The 20,291-nt window shown below is 43.0% G+C and overlaps 1 protein-coding gene across 2 annotated transcripts in view; it reads left to right on the top strand.

Moving 5' to 3' along the window:
- Nucleotides 1-16,398: 16,398 nt before the first annotated feature.
- Plcb1 (phospholipase C beta 1) overlaps nucleotides 16,399-20,291 on the top strand; it is a 700,152-nt gene continuing 696,259 nt past the window's right edge. For both annotated transcript variants that reach the window (XM_087911176.1, XM_087911177.1), the window contains exon 1: nucleotides 16,399-16,851. In XM_087911176.1, coding sequence (XP_087767302.1) covers nucleotides 16,753-16,851 — 99 coding nt within the window. In that variant the 5' untranslated portion in view covers nucleotides 16,399-16,752. The remainder of the gene's footprint in view (nucleotides 16,852-20,291) is intronic.

The raw sequence follows: 20,291 nt of genomic DNA, 5'->3' as shown, positions 1-20,291 counted from the left end.
AAATGTTTGCCATTAGAGCTACTAATTGGATGCTATCTAATAAGTTATTTTGAAAAGGAACCAGGAGTCAGCATCAGACCACTTATGGACAAGATTAGAAATAAGATATGAGATGATTCAAGGTCTCATCTGTTTCACTCTGGGTCTGGGTCATATACCTCAAATTGCAGAGTAAAACTTATTACAAGGGTTTTCCTCTACTGTCTTTTTCTGGCAACTTATTTCTTTTAATGATAAATGCAAAACAGCAATTAATTTCTTTTAAATAACTTATTATTTTTCCTTTAGCCTTTTTGGCCTATGTATTTTGTGTATCTTCATATTTATGTTTCTGTTTTTGTTTGTTTTATTTTTCCTGTAATTTTAAGGAAACCATTTTTTAAGTTATTTTTCTATTTGCAGCATAATCACGGTCACCTGTTCCCCGTCTTAGCCATCCTTTTATGTTCTTTGTGAATATTGGTCCATGTTTACCTGATACTTGTCTTCCTGAATATGGATAGTATTTGTTAGGGAAATGCATACACTTTCATAAAATATTTACATTTACTCGAAGTGCATATAGACATAGTGAATTATATTCAGTTGTTGTGCTGAATCGTTTTGTATCAACCTGCTATGAGCTCAAGTCGTCTGAGAGGAGGGAACCTCAATAAAAAATTCTTCCATAAGATGGGATGTTAGGAAACCCTGTAGGACATTTTTCTAATTAGTGACCCATAGGGGTTCTCCCAGCCCATTGGTGGTGCCACCCCTGGACTTTTGGTTCTGGGTTTTATAAGAAAGAAGGCTGAGCAAACCAGAAGGAGCAAACAGTAAGAATTATCTCTTCATGGCTTCTGCATGAGGTCCTACCTGCTTGAGTTCCTGCCCTTATTGCTCTGGATAATGAACTATGACATGGAAGTGTGAGGAAAATAAACTGTTTCCTCTCACAACTTGCTTCTGTTCATGGTCTTTCTTCATAGCAATAATAATCCTAAGACAATTGTTTCAAAAGTTCAGTGATTTAAACAGTAAACCTAGAACCTCTTTTTGGGACTGCAAGTATTCTTCACAAAACTTGATCAGCAATGACAGATTATTCATCTATTTTGGTCTTTCAAATCAGAGGGACACTAGAAAACAATTTGAGTTGCTCAATTTAGTTAAATGAAAAATGAAATTGGTCAAAGCCTTGCCTGTTAATTCCCTAGCATCCATGATATCAATATTCATCTAAAATAGATATTCAAGTGAGAAAAAGTGAGACTTCACATTTCTATAATCATGGCAGATTGACATAAGTGGTGATATGCACTGTAATTACGTAGCTGCTGCAGTAGCGTTGGGATTCATTTTAAATAAAACACATCACTATGCTAGCTCCCTTATGATCCATACTCACATATGTTTTAAGTACAGTTCTTCTCTATGAAAACAAGTGATTCTGTCCTGATCTATAGGAAAGCCATGCAAAGAAATTTCAAAGTAGAATGACTCAAACCAGCAATTTCATCAGGACCAAAACCCTATAAAATACATCATAACAAAACAAAAGATCTTCCCCAGTCTGCGGACAAAAACATTGAAAGGTAATGAGAAAACTTGTAGTGTTTAAATTATTTTCCTATTGCTATAGCAAAACACCATGACTAAGGCAACTTATAAAAGAAAGCATTTAATTGGGCTTATTGGTATGGGAGGTCCTTCTGTCTGTGTGTTGCTTTTATTGGTTAATGAATAAAGAACCTGTCTTGGCCTGTTGATAGGGCAGAACTTAGGTAGGCAGGGAAGACAGAACTGAATGCTAGAAGAAAGAAGGGTGGATTGAAGAGTCGCCATGGAGCCGCCAGAGTCAGACAAGCCAAAACTTTGCCAGTAAGCCACTGCCATGTGGAGATACACAGATTGCTGTGGGAGCTACTTTTGCTCCTTCAACCAATAACCTTTGAGATACCAGCCCACTGGGGTGTGGTATCTTTCGCTTTAAAAATAAGCGGCGGCAGCCCTCTTGCTCTCTCTTGTTTGCATCGGGTTCCGCTTCTGGCTATCAGATGCTTTTCCTGATCCTGCAGGAGGCTGTTGTCTAGGACGGTGATCTGTAAGTTTTTCCTTTTAAATAAATAACCCTTTTTATTAATCTTAATTCTGAGTTTGATTGGATTGCTTTGTTTTGTGACTTACTCCATCACAGATTAATGGAGATGGTTTAAATTAAGATGTAAGACTTAGCCAAAAAGAAACTAGAGTTAATGAGCCAAGCAGTGATTTAAATAATACAGCTTCTGAGTGATTATTTTGGGGGTAAGCTAGCTAGGTGCCCGGGATGAACAAGTGGGCGTTCCTACAACAGCTTATGGTTTCAGAGGGTTAGATTTTACCACAGCTGTAGCAGGAACAGCTGAGAACACAGATCTTGTTCCACAAGTATGAGGCAGAGAGCACACTGGGAATGGTGCAAGTCTTTCAAAACCTCAAATCTCACCCCAGTGACACACTTCCTCCAACAAGACCACACCTAATCCTTCCTAAATAGTTCCACCAACTGAAGACCAAATATTCTAATTTATGAGCCTATGGCCCAGTCTCATTGAAATCCCCACTTGTAGAGACAGCAGCAGCATCAGAAGTTACTGGGGCTTCTTGCCTGTGGCTGTATAAACAAGGATTCATTCTGGGTCCCCAAGCAAAACAACAACAAAGGCTTTTAAATCAGAGGGGTTTAAGTGTGACCAAAGCTTTCTATTTTCATATTTAAATCTAAGCGCTCCAAGATCCTACAGTGATTTGAAGACGCAGCTATTTTCAAATCCCTAGCTTTAGTTCTCAAGGTGTTTCCTGAGCAATGTATGCTCCATGAAGCCTACATTCCAGGCAACAGGAAGATGTGGGAAGGTAAGTGACTCTGAATTAAACTGGAGTCCTACTACTTTTAGACACTAAGAATTGGCACTGGACAGCAGGTAGCGATTTCCAGTAGAGCTCTTTGATCAGCCACTCTCCTGACCACCCTATATCATTAAGTAATACAATTAATTTTTATAACCAAGGATGCTAGCAAAGTTTGCTTTTAGTTCTTAAGGAGGGAAAGTTGTAGTTGAGTGTGGTAATGTTAGAGAAAGGAGTCCTGGTGTTGAGCATGGCCATGCTGATACTTGTCAAGATCTTAGGAAAATACTAGGGAATGGTTCCTGTGCCTTTCAGCGGCTACTACATCAGCAATTGCAACTGAAATCTGTGTACATGATAGGAAAGAATATAGAGAAATATAGAATTTAATATCAGCTTAACTTAGAATCCACTACAAATCAACCATAAGGCAAACCTTTTGAAAAAAAGTTGAATCCATTCATAGCATCCAAAAGCATGAAAACAGAAAGAAATCATTAGATTCTGTCTCTTATGGCATAGGTATCACTGGAGAACCAAAACTTGGTCGTTTCATTTGAAGCAAGTGTGATCTTTATAGACAGGGATGATCCATGTCTGCGAGAGACAGTGACTCATGGAAATTGTGCTTTGGTCCTTATGTCACTCCATCCATGGGTCAGAGATAGCAGGGAGAGAAGGAGGTGCGGGCACTCCCTTTCAGGGCAAGACATTCCTTCTGCAGCCTTCCTCCCCTAACACCAACATTTTCTGTGAAATCCAGATTCTGCTGAGTGTCTCTCCTTAAACATTTTTGAATGTGAGCTTCAAGATTCCTTTTTGTTTTGAATTGTGTATAAGGCACTCAGCCAACTTCAGTGAAAGCCTTTGCTTTAAGTGAAGGGTAAAGCAGCACTTAAATAAACTTACAGTCATTTTTCAAGATGAAAAAAAGTTACCATTGTTTTTGTAACGTCACTAACAGTATTATTTTTTTCTTTTGTGTAATATAATTTAGGAAAATGTATTTTGCTTTAATGAAAGGGTGCAAATAAGCGCCTGCAGGAAAGCAAAAAATATGGATCCCTTCCACGTGCTGGTGATAATTTCATGTTGTCTTCTTTGGGGCTCTTCCCATCTCCATATTTCACTAGATAACAGTGCTCACTGAGTCAGAACTTGGCAAGCAAGGCCATCAGGAGCGTATTTTTTTATTTACCATCTGAGATACGTAAGCCTAATCTCTTCTATTAATATAGAGTATAATTATTACCATGATGCCAATGACATTTAATTCTTGGCTCAAACACTCTAAATACATTTCTTATTTACATCACTGATCTGGACAAATGAGTAAGTCATCAGAGTGACCTTCCACAAAGCTATTAAGGGACTCTGGCTAACAGTAGCTCTACATTCTTTACTAGACAGCCCCCAAAGTTGCTGTGTAGATCATATCAATCCCTGTTAGGCAGGTAGAGAGAGGGAAGGAGGGAGGGAGGGAGGAAGGGAGAGAGGGAAGGAGAGAGAGAGAGAGAGAGAGAGAGAGAGAGAGAGAGAGAGGTGAGAAGAGAAGCAGCATAAATGGGGGCTTTTACTATGATTCAGATGAGCTCATTACAAAGCAGAATCCATGTGGTTTCCTTCCTATTTCTCCATTCTTTCAAAAAGACAAGGTCAGAGGAACCCTGATGCTTAGTTGCAATTAGAACTCATTTATTCATGAGGAAAGAGAGCTTTTCAATTCTAGAAGGTTAGTGATGAAAATGGATCTGATTAGAGTTTATAGAATCAATGTAAAAATGGAGCTGACTGAATCACAGACCACAGAATTAGGGTACTATTTTAAAGACTCAGTTATTTTAGGGCGCATAGAGGCAATTTATTATAAATTTAGAATAATTTTAAGTATGTTAACTACTATTGATTTATGGTATGTAGCAGGGATTTAACACACACATGATTGTATTTGGTCTTTATAATTACTTTTGAAGATAGATTATTGTAGTGATTCCGTATGTAGACTGGAGGAGCCAAACTCTCTAGGTTTGGTCTTTGGCTCTCTCATTTACTTGATTGAAAATTTCAGGCAACCATTTTCTCTTTCTCTGACTATTTTTCCTCAAGTATAAAATAAAGAAACTAAAGAAATACAGTTTATAGGGTTAATATAAGAATTAAATTATTGAAGGTATAAAACTTTTTCAAAAGTACCAGGAGCATGTTTAGCCCTCACCATCATTATTTTTATTAACATTTTTCTTGTTTCTTTATTCCTTCCTTTCTTTTCTTCTTTTCATCCCACTGCAATATTTCCTCCCTCCTTTTCTCTTGGTCTTTTCCCCCAACACCCCACTCCCTCAATCCACTCCTTCTCTGTTTCTATGCCCCAAAAGGCAGGTCTCCCATGAGTATCAACATGGCATATCAAGTCACAGTAAGACTAAGCACCACCTCATGCATTAAGGCTGAGCAAGACAACCCAGTATGGAGAGTAGGGCCCCAAAAGCCTGTAAAAGGGTTGGGAACAGCCCCTGCTCCCACTGTTAGGAGTCCCACAAGAGGACCAAGCTACACAACTATAACAAATATGCAAAGGGCCTTGGTCAGTCTTAGTCTCATACAGGTTCCCTCATCAGATAAGTCTCTGTGAACCCCCTTGAGTCCAGGTTTTCTTATGGCGTCCTTGACCCTTCTTGCTCCTACAATCCCTTTGCCTCCTCTTCAACAGGATCCCCCTAGTTCCAACTAATGTTTGGGTATAGGTCTGCATCTGTTTTGATCAGCTGCTGGATGAAGCCTCTCTGATGACAATTGGGCTAGGCATCAATCTGAGTATAGAAGAATATCATTAAGCATCATTACATTGACTTTTTCCCCCTGCTTTTTACTTCAGCCATGTTTGGTTCTATCCTCGGTCTCTGGGTCATCCAGTCTTTTGGTACTAATGCTCCAGGTAGTATCAGGGGTGGGCTTACTCTCCTGGCCTGGGTTTTAGGCTAGACCAGTCATTAGTTGACCACTCCCTCAATCTCTAGGCCACCCTTACCCAGTACATCCCATAGGCAGGACAGACTGTAGGTTGAAGGTTATGTGTCTGTCTGGGTTGGTTTCCCACTCCTTCCACTTGAAGTCTTGCCTGGTCACAGGAGATGGCCAGTTTAGGCCACTTTTCAGTATCCACTATTGTTAAAAGTCTTAGCTGGTATAATCCTTGTAGATTCCTGGGACATCCCTTGTGTCAGGTTCTTACCTGATCCTGAAATGCCCTGAATTTCCAGTAGTCTCTTTCAGCACTCTCCTCCTTGGTTACTCATTCTAATCTGATGGCTCATGTTCCCATCTACCCACAGTTCACTCAGAACTCTCTTCTTCCTATTTCCCCTTCCTAGTGAGATCTGGGGGTCCCTCTTTGAACCCTCCTTGTCACCTAGTCTCTCTGGGTCTGTGGATTATAGCATGGCTATCCTTTATTTTATAGCTTATATCCACTTATGAGTGAGTCCATACGATGTTTGTCTTTCTAGGTCTGGTTTACCTCACTCAGGATGATTTTATTCTAGTTCCACCCATTTACCTTCAAATTTCATGATGTCATTTCTTTTAACAGTTGAGTAATACTCCATTATGTAAATGTACCACATTTTCTTTATCCATTCCTTGGTTGAGGGACATTACTTCCAGGTCCTGGTTTTTAAAAATAAAGCCATATTAGCATATTTTATTTCTGAAGGAGTGACCATTTCCCCATGTTCACACAGCTAGCAATTGGTATAACTGGTTATTAAGAGACATTGCTTAATCAAACACCTGTCCTTTCCAGTGTCGCAAGCCTCAGTACCACAATACAGCATCTACAGAATTTGGAATAATTGTGTGTGCATATTAAAAAAAGAAAAAAATCATTCCCATATCTGTGTAGTAAGTCAGGATTCTAACTTCCTGAGGGTCAATATCAGTTCCTAGCTCTGTGACCTAGAACACAGTCCAGCATTTTGGGGAAGGTGAGGCAGAACACAAGCATCCACAACTGATATAAGAGAATAGGCGCTGGACCTGGGCGGGAAGCACAACCCAGCAGGAGGCAGTTCCTGGGTTTCAATAGCCTGCCTGAGGACAGGTGGTCCCTGTGCCAGATCAGCGACATTCCTGGCCAGCAAGGGGCACTGAGCCCCTGGCGGACATACATCGGAGAGGTGAGTTTGCTCCTGGCCCACGGCAGAAGCCCGGCTAGGAGGAGTTCAGACTTTCCCCATCCCCCTTGACTACCTGGTCACCCTGCAGTGGTGGCTCCACCCTGCTAACCTCTCCCTCCTCCCATCCCAGCTTTCATCCAGGTACACCTTCCTTTTTCCTCCCTTCCCCCTGCGGCCATAAAATTTCTCCAGCTCAGCTCCCTTGTGTGCTGGGCCTGGGCGGGAAGCACAACCCAGCAGGAGGCAGTTCCTGGGTTTCAATAGCCTGCCTGAGGAAAGGTAGGCCTTCTGTCAGTGAAGTCCCTGCCCAACAAGGGAACCTGACCCTATATCAGAAGATCCAATAGAGAGTATTTGAAGGAAGAGATGGGCAGACGCCAAGGCAAGAACTCCGACAACAATCTGAAAAACAACATGAAAACACCAGACCCCAACGACCCTACAGAAGAAGACTTGAACACCTTAATCCAGAAGAAGTGGAAAAAAGTGCCATTATGAAAGCAATAGAGTCCCTTAAACAGGATATGAATAACTCCCTTAAAGAATTGGATGAGAAGTATAACAAAAAGTTTGAAGAAATGAGTAAATCTGTGAATGATACCCTGGGAAACCAAGAAAAAACAATCAAACAGGTAATGGAAACAGTTCAAGATGTGAAAAGTGAAATGGAGGCAATGAAGAAAACACAAACTGAGGGCTGGTTGGATATGGAAAATCTAGGTAAACGAACAGAGACTACAGAATCAAGCATAACCAATAGAATACAAGAGATAGAAGAATGAATCTCAGAGTCTGAAGACACCATAGAGAAAATAAATGCTCTGATCAAAGAAAATGGCAAATCCAACAAATTCTCATCACAAAACATTCAAGAAATCTGGGACACAATAAAAAAACTAAATCTAAGAATAATAGGTATTGAAGAAGGAGAATTGCAGATCAAAGGCCCAGAAAATATATTCAACAAAATTATAGAAGAAAACTTTCTCAACCTAAAGAACAATATTCCTATAAAGGTTCAAGAAGCATACAGAACACCGAATAGACTTGATCAAAAAAAAAACAAACAAACATCCCCTCGCCATATAATAATCAAAACACAAAATGTTCAGATTAAAGAAAAAATATTAAGAGCTGCAAAGGACAAAGGTCAAGTAACTTATAAAGGTAAACCTATCAGACTTACACCGGACTTCTCTATGGAAACCATGAAAGCCAGAAGGTCCTGGATAGACATACTGCAGAAACTAAGAGACCATGGATGCAAACCTAGACTACTATACCCAGCCAAGCTATCGTTCACTACCAATGGAGAAAACAAAATATTCCAGGATAAAAACAAATTTAAACAATTCATAGCCACAAATCCAGCCTTACAAAAAGTAATAGAAAGAAAATCGCAACCCAAGGAAGCCAACACTGCCTACAATAACTCAGACATCTAGCGACCCTTCACAACCACAACTCAAAGAAGGGAAACACACAAACTCTACTACACACAAAAAAATAAAAAAAAAATAACCGGAGTCAACAACCACTGGTCATTAATATCACTTAATATCAATGGACTCAACTCACCTATAAAAAGGAACAGACTAAGAGATTGGATAGGAAAACAGGATTCAACATTCTGCTGTTTACAAGAAACACACCTCAACCACAAAGACAGACATCTACTCAGAGTAAAGGGTTGGAAAAAGGTTTTCCAAGCAAATGGACCCAAGAAACAAGCGGGTGTGGCCATTCTAATTTCCAACAAAATTGACTTCAAACTAAAATCAATCAGAAGAGATGGAGACAGACATTTTTTACTCATAAAAGGAACAATTCATCAGGAGGAAGTCTCAATCCTGAATATCTATGCCTCTAATATAAAAGCACCTACTTATGTAAAAGAAAAACTTTTAGAACTCAAGGCAGTCATCAAACCACAGACACTAATAGTAGGAGACTTCAACACACCTCTCTCACCAATGGACAGGTCAATCAGACAGAAACCCAACAGAGAAATAAGAGAATTAATAGAGGTAATGAATCAAATGGACTTAACAGATATCTATAGAACATTCCACCCAAATATGAAAGAATATACCTTCTTCTCTGCAGCTCATGGAACCTTCTCGAAAATTGACCACATACTGGGTAACAAAGCAAACTTCCACAGATACAAAAAAATATTAGTAACCACCTGTGTCTTGTCAGACCACCATGGATTAAAGTTAGAATTCAACAACAATGCTACCCCCAGGAAGCCAACAAACTCATGGAAGTTGAACAGTCAACTACTAAATCACCTTTGGGTCAAGGAAGAAATAAAGAAAGAAATTAAATTCTTCCTTGAATTTAATGAAAATAAAGACACAACATACTCAAACCTATGGGACACTATGAAAGCAGTGCTAAGAGGAAAGTTCATAGCACTAAGTGCCCAATTAAAGAAAACGGAGAAAGCACACATTAGAGACTTAACAGTACATTTGAAAGCTCTAGAAAAAAAAAGCTGACTCACCCAGGAGGTCTAGAAGACTGGAAATAAAAAAACTGAAGGCTGAAATCAACAAAATAGAAACACACAAAACAATCCAAAGAATCAATGAAACAAAAAGCTGGTTCTTGGAGAAAATCAACAAGATTGACAAACCCCTCTCCAAACTAATCAAACGGCAGAGAGAGAACCTGCAAATTAATAAGATCAGAAATGAAAAGGGGGACATAACCACAGACACAGAGGAAATTCAGAGAATCGTTAGATCTTACTACAAAAACCTGTATGCCACAAAATTGGAAAATGTAAAAGAAATGGACATTTTTTAGATAAGTACCATATACCAAAGTTTAACCAAGAACAGGTGAACAATCTAAATAGACCTGTCAGTCGTGAAGAATTAGAAGCGGTTATCAAAAATCTCCCTACCAAAAAAAGCCCAGGACCAGATGGTTTCAATGCAGAATTCTACCAGAACTTCCAGGAAGAGCTAATACCTACACTCCTTAAGGTATTTCACAATATAGAAACAGAAGAGTCATTGCCAAACTCTTTTTATGAAGTTACAGTTACCTTGATACCAAAACCACACAAAGACACAACCAAGAAAGAGAATTATAGGCCAATCTCACTCATGAACATTGACGCAAAAATTCTCAATAAAATACTGGTAAACTGAATCCAAGAACACATTAGAAAAATTATCCATTATGATCAAGTGGGCTTCATCCCAGAGATGTAGGATTGGTTCAACATATGCAAATCTATCAATGTAATCCATCATATAAATAAACTGAAAGAAAAAACCATATGATCATTTCATTGGATGCTGAAAAAGCATTTGACAAAATTCAACACCCCTTTATGATAAAGGTGTCGGAGAGATTGGGGATACAAGGATCATACCTAAATATAATAAAAGCAATATGTAGCAAGCCGACAGCTAACATCAAATTGAATGGAGAGAAACTCAAAGCCATTCCACTAAAATCAGGAACACGACAAGGCTGTCCACTCTCTCCATACCTCTTCAATATAGTGCTTGAAGTTCTAACAATATCAATAAGACAACATAAGGGGATCAAGGGAATTCAAATTTGAAAGGATGAAGTTAAACTTTCGTAATTTGCAGACGATATGATAGTGTACATAAGCGACCCCAAAAACTATACCAAAGAACTCCTACAGCTGATAAACACCTTTAGTAATGTGGCTGGATACAAGATCAACTCCAAAAAATCGGTTGCCCTCCTATACACAAAGGATAAAGGAGCAGAGAGGGAAATCAGAGAAACATCACCTTTCACAATAGCCACAAATAGCATAAAATATCTTGGGGTAACTCTAACCAAGGAAGTGAAAGACCTATTTGACAAGAACTTTAAGTCTTTGAAGAAAGAAATTGAGGAGGATACCACAAAATGGAAAGACCTCCCCTGCTCTTGGATTGGGAGAATCAACATAGTAAAAATGGCAATTCTACCAAAAGCAATCTATAGATTCAATGCAATCCCCATCAAAATCCCATCAAACTTCTTCACAGACCTGGAGAGAACAATAATCAAGTTTATATGGCAAAACAAAAAACCCAGGATAGCCAAAACAATCTTATACCATAAAGGAACTTCTGGAGCCATTACCATTCCTGACTTCAAACTCTATTACAGAGCTACAGTATTGAAAACAGCTTGGTATTGGCATAACAACAGAGAAGTCGACCTATGGAATCGAATAGAAGACCCGGGTATTAACCCACAAACATATGAACACCTGATATTTGACAAAGGAGCTAAAGGCATACAATGGAAGAAGGAAAGCATCTTTAACAAATGGTGCTGGCATAACTGGATGTCAACCTGTAGAAGAATGAAAATAGATCCATATCTATCACCATGCACAAAACTCAAGTCCAAATGGATTAAAGACCTCAACATTAATCTGACCACTTTGAACCTGATAGAAGAGAAAGTGGGAAGTAGTCTACAAGATACAGGCACAGGAGACCACTTCCTAAGTAGAACCCCATTAGCACAGACAATAAGAGAATCAATGAATAAATGGGACCTACTGAAACTGGGAAGCTTTTGTAAAGCAAAGGACACTGTCAGTAAGACAAAAGGCTGCCTTCTGACTGGGAGAAGATCTTCACCAACCCCTCATCAGACAAAGGTCTGATCTCCAAAATATACAAAGAACTCAAAAAACTAGACACTAAAACTCTAATTAACCCAATTAAAAAATGGAGTACTGAACTGAACAGAGATTTCTCAACAGAAGAACTTCGAACGGCCAAAAGACACTTAAGGTCAGGCTCAACCTCCTTAGCGATCAGAGAAATGCAAATTAAAACAACTTTGAGATAACATCTTACACCTGTCAGAATAGCCAAACTCAAAAACACCAATGATAGCCTATGCTGGAGAGGATGTGGAATGAGGGGAACACTCATCCATTGTTGGTGGGAATGCAAACTTGTTCAGCCACTGTGGAAATCAGTGTGGCGGTTTCTCAGGAAACTGGGAGTCAACCTCCCTCAGGACCCAGCAATTCCACTCTTGGGAATATACCCAAGAGATGCCCTATCATACTACAAAAGCATTTGTTCAACTATGTTCATAGCAGCACTATTTGTAATAGCCAGAACCTGGAAACAACCTAGGTGCTCCTCAATAGAAGAATGGTTAAAAAAGGTGTGGAACATATACACATTATAGTTTTACTCGGCAGTAAAAAACAATGACATCTTGAATTTTGCATGCAAATGGATGGAAATAGAAAACGCTTTACTGAGTGAGGTAACCCAGACCCAAAAAGAGGAATATGGTATGTACTCCCTCATAAGTGGATTCTAGCCATAGTTAAAGGTCTTTGAACCTACAATTTGTGATCCTAGAGAAGCTAAATAAGAAAGTGTACCTGAAGAAAGTCATATAGTTATCCTCCTGGATATTGGAAATAGACAAGATTGCCAGGCAAACTTGGGTGCACGGGTGGTGGGGGAGTGGAAGTAAGGGGAGATGATTAGAGAGAAGGGAGAGGGGGAGGATTGGGGATGGCTTGGGGGAATGGGAGGGGGGAGGGAGGAAGGATGGATATGGGAGCAGGGAGGTATATATATCAACTAAGGGAGCCATTTTAGAGTTTGCAAGAGACTTAATTCTGGAGGGGTTCCCAGGCCCAAGGAGAGGTCCCCAGATTGTTCCCTGGGCAGCAGAGAAGAGGGTACTTGAACTGGCCTTGGCCCATAACCATACTGATGAATATTTTGCATATCACCATAGAACCTTCATCTGGCGATGGATGGAGATAGAGACAGAGACACATATTGGAACACTGGACTTAACTCCCTAGGTCCAAATGAGAAGCATAAGGAGGGAGAACATGAGCAAGAAAGGCTGGACCAGAGGGAACCTTCATCTGACGATAGATGGAGATAGACACGGAGACCCACATTGAAGCACTGGACTGAGCCCCCAAGGTCCAAATGAGGACCAGAACGAGGGAGAACATGACAAAGGAAATCAGGACCGCGAGGGGTGCGTTCACTCTCTGATACAGGGGACTGATCTAATGAGAGCTCACCAAGGCCAGCTGGACTGGGACTGAATGAGCATGTGATCAAACCGGATTCTCTGAATGTGGCTGACATGGGGGCTGACTGAGAAGCCATTGACAATGGCACCGGGTCTTGTTTTGTCTGCATGTACTGGCTGTTTGGGATCCTAGTCTGTTTGGATGCTCACCTTCCTAGACCTGGAGGGAGAGAGGGGAGGAACTAGAACTTCCCCCAGGGCAGGAAACCCTGACTGCTCTTAGGACTGGAGAGGGAGGAGAAGAGGGAGTGGGGGGGGAGGAGGAGAGGAAGTGGGGGGAATGGGAGGATATGGGGAGGAGGGGAGGAAGTGGAAATTTTTATAAATAAATAAATTAATTAATTAACAAAAAGAGAATAGATGGCTCTTCACTTGCTTGCTTGCTTTTAACTCCCTTTCTTCCCTTCTACAGCTCAGGACACAGCCTAGCAAATGGCACTGCCTACAGTGGGCTGGGTTCTACATCAGTTGACAATGGAGACAGTCTCTTACGGAAATGCCTCCAGGCCAACCTGGTATAGATAGGTACTTGGTGGGGACTGTCTAACCAAGGGATTTTAGGTTTTGTTGACCATGAAAACTAACCACTACAAGGGGTCAATTATTTTATATGGCAGGTCAGCTGAGAGTAACACTAAAGATTAACCAACAAAGATATGTATTATGATACATATCAGAATGTCTAGAGACATTTTAGAGGATTAAAGAGTCCAGGAAGGAACACTATTTTTCCTTTTTTTTTGCATCTTATTATTCAGTAGTGAGAAAGTAGGAGGAGGGGGAAGAGGGAGGAGGGGGGAAGAGCAAGAGGAAGGCAGAGAGGGAAAAAGTGATGCAAATATGAGAAATTTCCCCCAGAACCACCCATTCTTCACCTTATTAGTTAAATTTGGGTCCCTTAAGTATCCTCTCCACCATTTACAAACAAAGGTCAAGGGAGAAAAATAGAGTAATTATAGTTAGTTTCATAATTTATTCACTAAGTATGGTTGCCAGCTAAACTATTTAGGGTTGCTTTTAAGATGAGAAGGGTGGAAATGCTGACAGATAGCAAGGATTCCACTATGGAGTGTCTGGGAAGTGTTCAGCTCAGTGCCTTGGCCCGAAGTTCCTGAAGAGTCCCGTTCAGAGAACAGCCGAGGTCCATCTTGACTTCCTAAGGTATTCCAACAGGTATAGCTCCCTGATCAATAATAACTCCAATGGGTGATGAAATAATTGATGGAGAAAGAAGACAAGGAAAGTGCAGACTGGAGAAGAATAACCTGGTAGGGCACTTTGTAAGGGTAACTGAGAAGGAACCTTGGAAGCAGAGACTTATTGAAGTCTTTGACAATAAAGACCGATGTGAATATGAGAGCCTTGTCCCCTAGGAGGCAACTAGTGGGTCAAGGCCACTATTTTTGAAGGACTGTGGCTATCAGGTTCTGGTTCTATTTTGGCAATGCAGCATCAGAATGAAATAAGATAGTCATGTAATGCTTTTTAGTTTTTTATGGCAAGTTGTTCCAAGAACAAGACAAGGCCGCCAATGGTGACAGGATTTAGAGGTCTTAATTGTGACAGTTCCAAGAATATTGCTGGTTATCCACCTTATCTATTGGTAATTAATCTGTCATCTCTCTGTCTGTCTACCTATGCATATTTAAGTGGTAGTTGGGGTTCACACCAGTATTCTCTGCACATAAGGCAAGCTGTCTAGCCTGGGATACACCCTCCTTTCAGGTTTTGGTAGTCTTTTGACGGGGTTTATAATCTATGATCCACAGAGACGCAGGGACTAAGCACACGGAGAAGGAAGAAACTAATGCTTCCCCTGTTTTTTTTTCTTTTTACACACACACGAGCACACACATTTACCCTACTGTGCCATAGTATAGGTGTGCAGGTCAGAGGGCAATTTTGGGGAGTCAGTTCTTTCCTTCTGCCATGTGTGGTTGGAGGATGGAACTGAGGCTCCCAGGCTTGCTGGCAAGTGCCGAGACTGCCTAGACCACTTTACCAGAACCTCTTGTTCATACAGTCTCTTCTTATCTAAACTTGGCCTTTAAGGTAATCTTTATTGCAACAAAATTCACTCATTTTACGTGCCTGGTCTTGAGAGGTTTGACAATTGTAAACACAGAGCTACAGAAGCTTTCATCATTCTCAAAAGCCCCTGTTTGCCTTTTGTGCCAATCACTGCCCACCCCTGGCCACAGGCACCCAGCTGATCTACTTTCTGTCACCACAGAACACCTCGCCTATTCTCTAGATCCTAAAGACAGCATCTTGTTGCACACTCTTGTCTGGCTTGTCTCACTAGGCTTAAACTTGGTACACTCATGACTCTGTTCTTGAGTGTCTGTCCCTTCTCATCACGGAATAGTATTCTAATTTGGGGAACACACGAACACACTAAAGCTTGTCTCTCTAGTTCGTTGTCTTTACCATTGCTGATCAAGTGTGTGTGAGCATGTTCTTGGTTTTCTTGAGCAAAAACTTACAAGTAGAATTTCTGGACTGTGTGATAAGTAAATGTTTAAGACTACACAGAAATTACTTTCTAAAGTGGATTTACCACGTTACGCCCCACCCTCCACCGCTGTGATGGATGAAGGTTCCAGTTGTTCCCCATCCTCTCAAACCCTTGCCGTTATCAACCTTGGGAGTGAAGACAGACATCCTGGCACCTATTTCTATATGATCCCCACTCCTTTTGGCTCCCCACACCTTTCATCTTCCTTGGGAAATTAAAGCTTTGTTTCCCCCCAGACAAACTTTTAATTTTCAAAACAGGTTTTGAACCATCCAGACTAGCACACTACCAACTTTCTGGTGGGCTGAGGTTTCTATGGAGTTTTCGCTTTTTAATCTCTCAAGTGCTCCTCTATATAAATAATAACCCTCTTTTTGAAAAGACTGGTGAGCACTAGCGAGAAGGAAAGACAAAGGCTCTCTGCCCCATTCCTCCCCAACGTCCTTCTTTTCTTTCCTTAGAGATTAGGATTCCCTAAGGTAACATCCAGGCTCTCACCCTGGTTCCCCGAAAAGCCCCGGGAACATCAGCCCGGCCACCGGCACGGGGCATGCTCAGAGGGCGCGTGGCGCAGGCGTCGGCTGCAGTGGGGCCCGGGAGCCGGGAGGTGCCGCTGCGTCCCCGCTTCCCGCCATTGACCCAGCGCTCAAAGTTGGGCAGGGAGCTGGGGGAGGAGGACCGCGAGCGAGGGTGGCGGAGCAGGGGCGGGAGGAGCGGAGGGAGGAGGGGACCGGAGCGTGTCACTCGCGCGCTCCCTCTGGGCACAGAGGATGTGCTGAATGGTGCGCTTCGAGGCGGCGGCCAAGCAGGATCCGGCGGCGGGCGGCTCGCACTGCCGGGCTCTGTTCCTTCGCGTCTTCTGAGGCAACACAGACACCACGGGCTCTCGACCCTGCGTCCCGCCCGGGGGCATGGCCGGCTGCTGCGCCCTCGCGCGTCCCGCTTGTTGAGCGGTGCCGGCCAGAGGTGCGGAGGCCAAGAGGCCGGGAGGCCGGCGGGCAGCGGAGCCCAGAGCCTGCTGAGCCAAGAGCCGAGCCCGCCCGTGCCCGGAGCTCCGCTCCCCATCCCCGCCGCGCTCGCCCGGGCTACCCGGAACCCCGATGAGCACAGATGGCTGGGGCACAGCCCGGAGTGCACGCCTTGCAACTCAAGCCAGTGTGCGTGTCCGACAGCCTCAAGAAGGGCACCAAATTCGTCAAGTGGGATGATGTAAGTGAGGGGCGGCGCGGTGGGGCGCGGGCCGGGCACCCGAGGGCGGGCTGCGTGGGGGTGGGGCGAGGGGCGCGTTATGCAATGGGGCGCTGGAGCGGGCGCGGGCAGCCCGGGGCGCACAGGTTGCCAGCTGCCCGGCTGGGTGACAGAGGGTGACAGCTTCGCGCGCGCTCTCTTCCTCCTAGGGGATTTGGAGTTGACATCCTTGCTGGGTCTGGCCAGCGCCTGCCTCCTTGAGGGATTTAAGTCTTTGGGGCCAGTGGAGCTGGAGGGACAGGCTTTACCCGGTGTCGGGTCCTGAGAGTTTGGAAAGAGCATGAAGTTAGGACCAGCTGGATAGCGCTGGAAAGAACTAGATGCACCTCTCTCGGCTGGCTAAGGAGCTCTGTTACCTCCTTTGCCCTCTTTCAAGAAGGAATACCTACCACCCAGGTCCAACACCTTGCAGTTACCGATAGCCCTGGAGCATTTTTATGCTGGCCACTGGGCAGAAGACACAGCGGTACAGCCGACAGGTGGTCGTTGATGCCAAACTTTAGCGCCTGGTTCCGGAGTGAGGGGCCTTGGAAAGGGCTGGAGAGGGCACACTAGAGGCAGATTAGTGAGCAAACGAGAAGCTGTTAGGGCTGAGGAGCCCAGAAGGGGCCTGCAGAGAGGGCCAGGTTTTGAGAAATGAGCTTGCTTAAGTCTTTACTTGGAAATAGACTCCCAACTTCACCCTCTGATCTACTTGCAACCTCTGCTGTATAGGACAGATCCTGTCCAGCCCTGGGACTCCGCTGCTTCACCTGCAATCCAGATCCCAGGACTTCCCATGACCTCTCCCTTTCCTCTACCCTAGTTGCCTTCAGAACACTTAAGGAATTCTTACTGAAAACGCGAATGGGGTTGCACATTACACTATCAATTTAGCTCCTGGGTGTCGTCCAAGAAGGTTTGGTAAGAACAACTCACCTGAATACACCCGAGCTGTCAGGTTCTAAAGAAATTAAGTCCTAATGATGAATACATCTCTCATCAGAAGCAGCTGCAGGAGAATGAGCCGGTCTTCTCACTGAGAAGATTTCCCACCTCGTAAATTACAGCCTGTTATCCTCCCGGGTATTTTACTTTAATCTTCTTAAGCCAATTTCTAGTGTCTGAAAACAATTTAAATATTTCAGGTAGTGAATCCAATTACTTAGCTGAGTGCATCTGTGCCTATATTTCGTCCAGTTGCAGGATGAGCCACAGCCTCCTTAAAATCTCATGCCAATTATTAAACGATGTGGGCAAGGATGTAAACACACTCCCTTTGCCGTGCGCTTTGCTCTCTTCTCTTTTCTGCCCCAGTCTAATTGGACCGGATGCTGTTGTAAATGGACTAGAATCTCAACAACATATTCAGACACAGATGAATTGTTTTATGTCAAGAAAACAAAAGGAAAGCGCGGTTCAACAAGTAAAATGTTCTTGCCCATCTAGACGTACTTAAGTAAAGAGCTAATAAAATGGTGGTTCAGGCAAAGAGAGGGAATGGTAAAGCAGAGAGAAGAAGGGGGAGAGGAGAGGAGAGCCCCAGAGTAAAAAGCGGGTGGTTTCAGCTATAAGCTCTGGGATTCTTGACAAAACGCATGGTTTTTAAACTGTATCTTAATCCTCCACGAATTCTGGTTTGTGAGATAATAACATATTGAGAAGGAAGGGTCTAGATACCCAGGTGGGTGATTGGTATTGCATGTATTTATGTAACACACATTTCTAGCTCATTCATCGGTGCCTGTCTTGAACGAAATTGTGGGGTGACGGAGAAAGTAGATAAACCCTCTCCTGTTATAGACAGGCCGTGCTAAATAGGAGAGACCAAAATCATCAAAGCGCAGATGGGAGAGATTGAATGATGCCCGGGGAGTGATGGAGAAGTCACTGGTCAGCCCTAGGAGAAGGGGGAGGTGGGTGCGCAACAGTGAGTTTCTGGGGAGGCTTGTGCGAAGGAGGCAGGCACTTTGGAGAGAGCGAGTCTTCTTAAAGAGAAAATAGACTGCACCCAGAGGATGAGTTAACTGGACTTCAGAGAAGTGCCCCGCAGGCACTCTGGCTCTCTGGCTCTCTGTCATCTGTGCCCTAGGAGGCATCCAGACTGTCTAGTTATCATTTGTAGGCCCTGCGTACCTCTTCTCTCGTCTTCCTCGGTTGTATTTCTTCTTTTAGAACCAAGTCAGTTTGATCCGGCTGGCTGTTTCCCATGCATCTATGTGAGGTGGTGCTTTCCAGACAAAGAATACCCAGTTTTGAATCCAGTCAGGGTCTGGGCTCTGTCATCTGTTAGCAGTGTGACTTTACGCCAGTAATCACATTGAACTTTTGTTGTCTTTTTGTACAAAGCTGGTAGTGCTGCATTTCCCATACATTTGGTATAACAGTTTGTGGGAAGCCTCGGTGTTCCACACTCTCCCCACTTCTCCCCTCAGAAGCATCCAGACGGCCTGGTAGTCCTGGAATTGCTGGGTCCATCCAGTTTCTGATTCAGCTCTGAGGAAGGGCTTGAGCGTGTTCTTTTCCCATAGCGCGGTAGGTAGGTGATATGGCGGCGGCTGCCGCTGCCAGTGTGAGAAACAACACTCTGCATATGACCAGGGAAAGTCTGTGATGAACTGTTGCTGGGACTTCTTAGCCTGCTTAAATGTTCACTGACTTGTGAGTTTCATTTTTCTCTCTGCTTACATTATTAGAGATTTGTCATCTAGGAGTTGGGAACACTCCAGTATCAGTATTGTTAGATAAATAACCCCAGACAGGGTTATTGACTGAAGCATCATCAATACTCAGACTGGAAGGAATAACTCTCAGAATTACACTTCTTTTGAACTGTTGATAGGTAATGAGTGAAGAATTCCATTTTCCTTCCTTCCTTCCTTCCTTCCTTCCTTCCTTCCTTCCTTCCTTCCTTCCTTCTTTCCCTCTTCTTCCTTTCTTCCTTTCATGTTCCCCAGGTTTGAGAGGGTTTCTGGTTTGATTTTGTGTCATAGAGCCATGGGAGTTTCTCTCTTTTAACTTTTGACACTGTCTTGGGGGAAATGCTCCCTGTTTCTGCTCCCAAAGGAACATCCCATCTCCTTGTCTAGAAGAAGCATAAATGCTCCACACAACTTTGCAGCCCTTTGTACACCTGCTGTGCTGTGAAAGCAGTAAAGTCCTGTGGTAAAGAGGGAGTGTGGGCAGCTCTCATAGATTTCTACTCTCCTATTAGACAGCATAGTGCGTATGGAGAATTGAAAGTGATGTGTTGGAGCTATTTATGATGGTGAAGCACGGCTACATAATATAACCACTAGTCATGTTTTGCCGACCACCATCTGTAATGGGAGGCGTCACCTACACAGTGCTGTGCCATGCAAAACTTGTCTTGGTGAGGTTGTGGATGTTCTAAGGATGATTGTCACTGACAAAGGCCTGAA

This window comes from Myodes glareolus, chromosome 10 (assembly GCF_982192425.1).
Source record: "Myodes glareolus chromosome 10, mMyoGla1.1, whole genome shotgun sequence".
NCBI lineage: Eukaryota > Metazoa > Chordata > Mammalia > Rodentia > Cricetidae > Myodes > Myodes glareolus.
The sequence above is the reverse complement of the archived record's forward strand: the minus strand, read 5'-3'. Positions and strand labels throughout refer to the sequence as shown.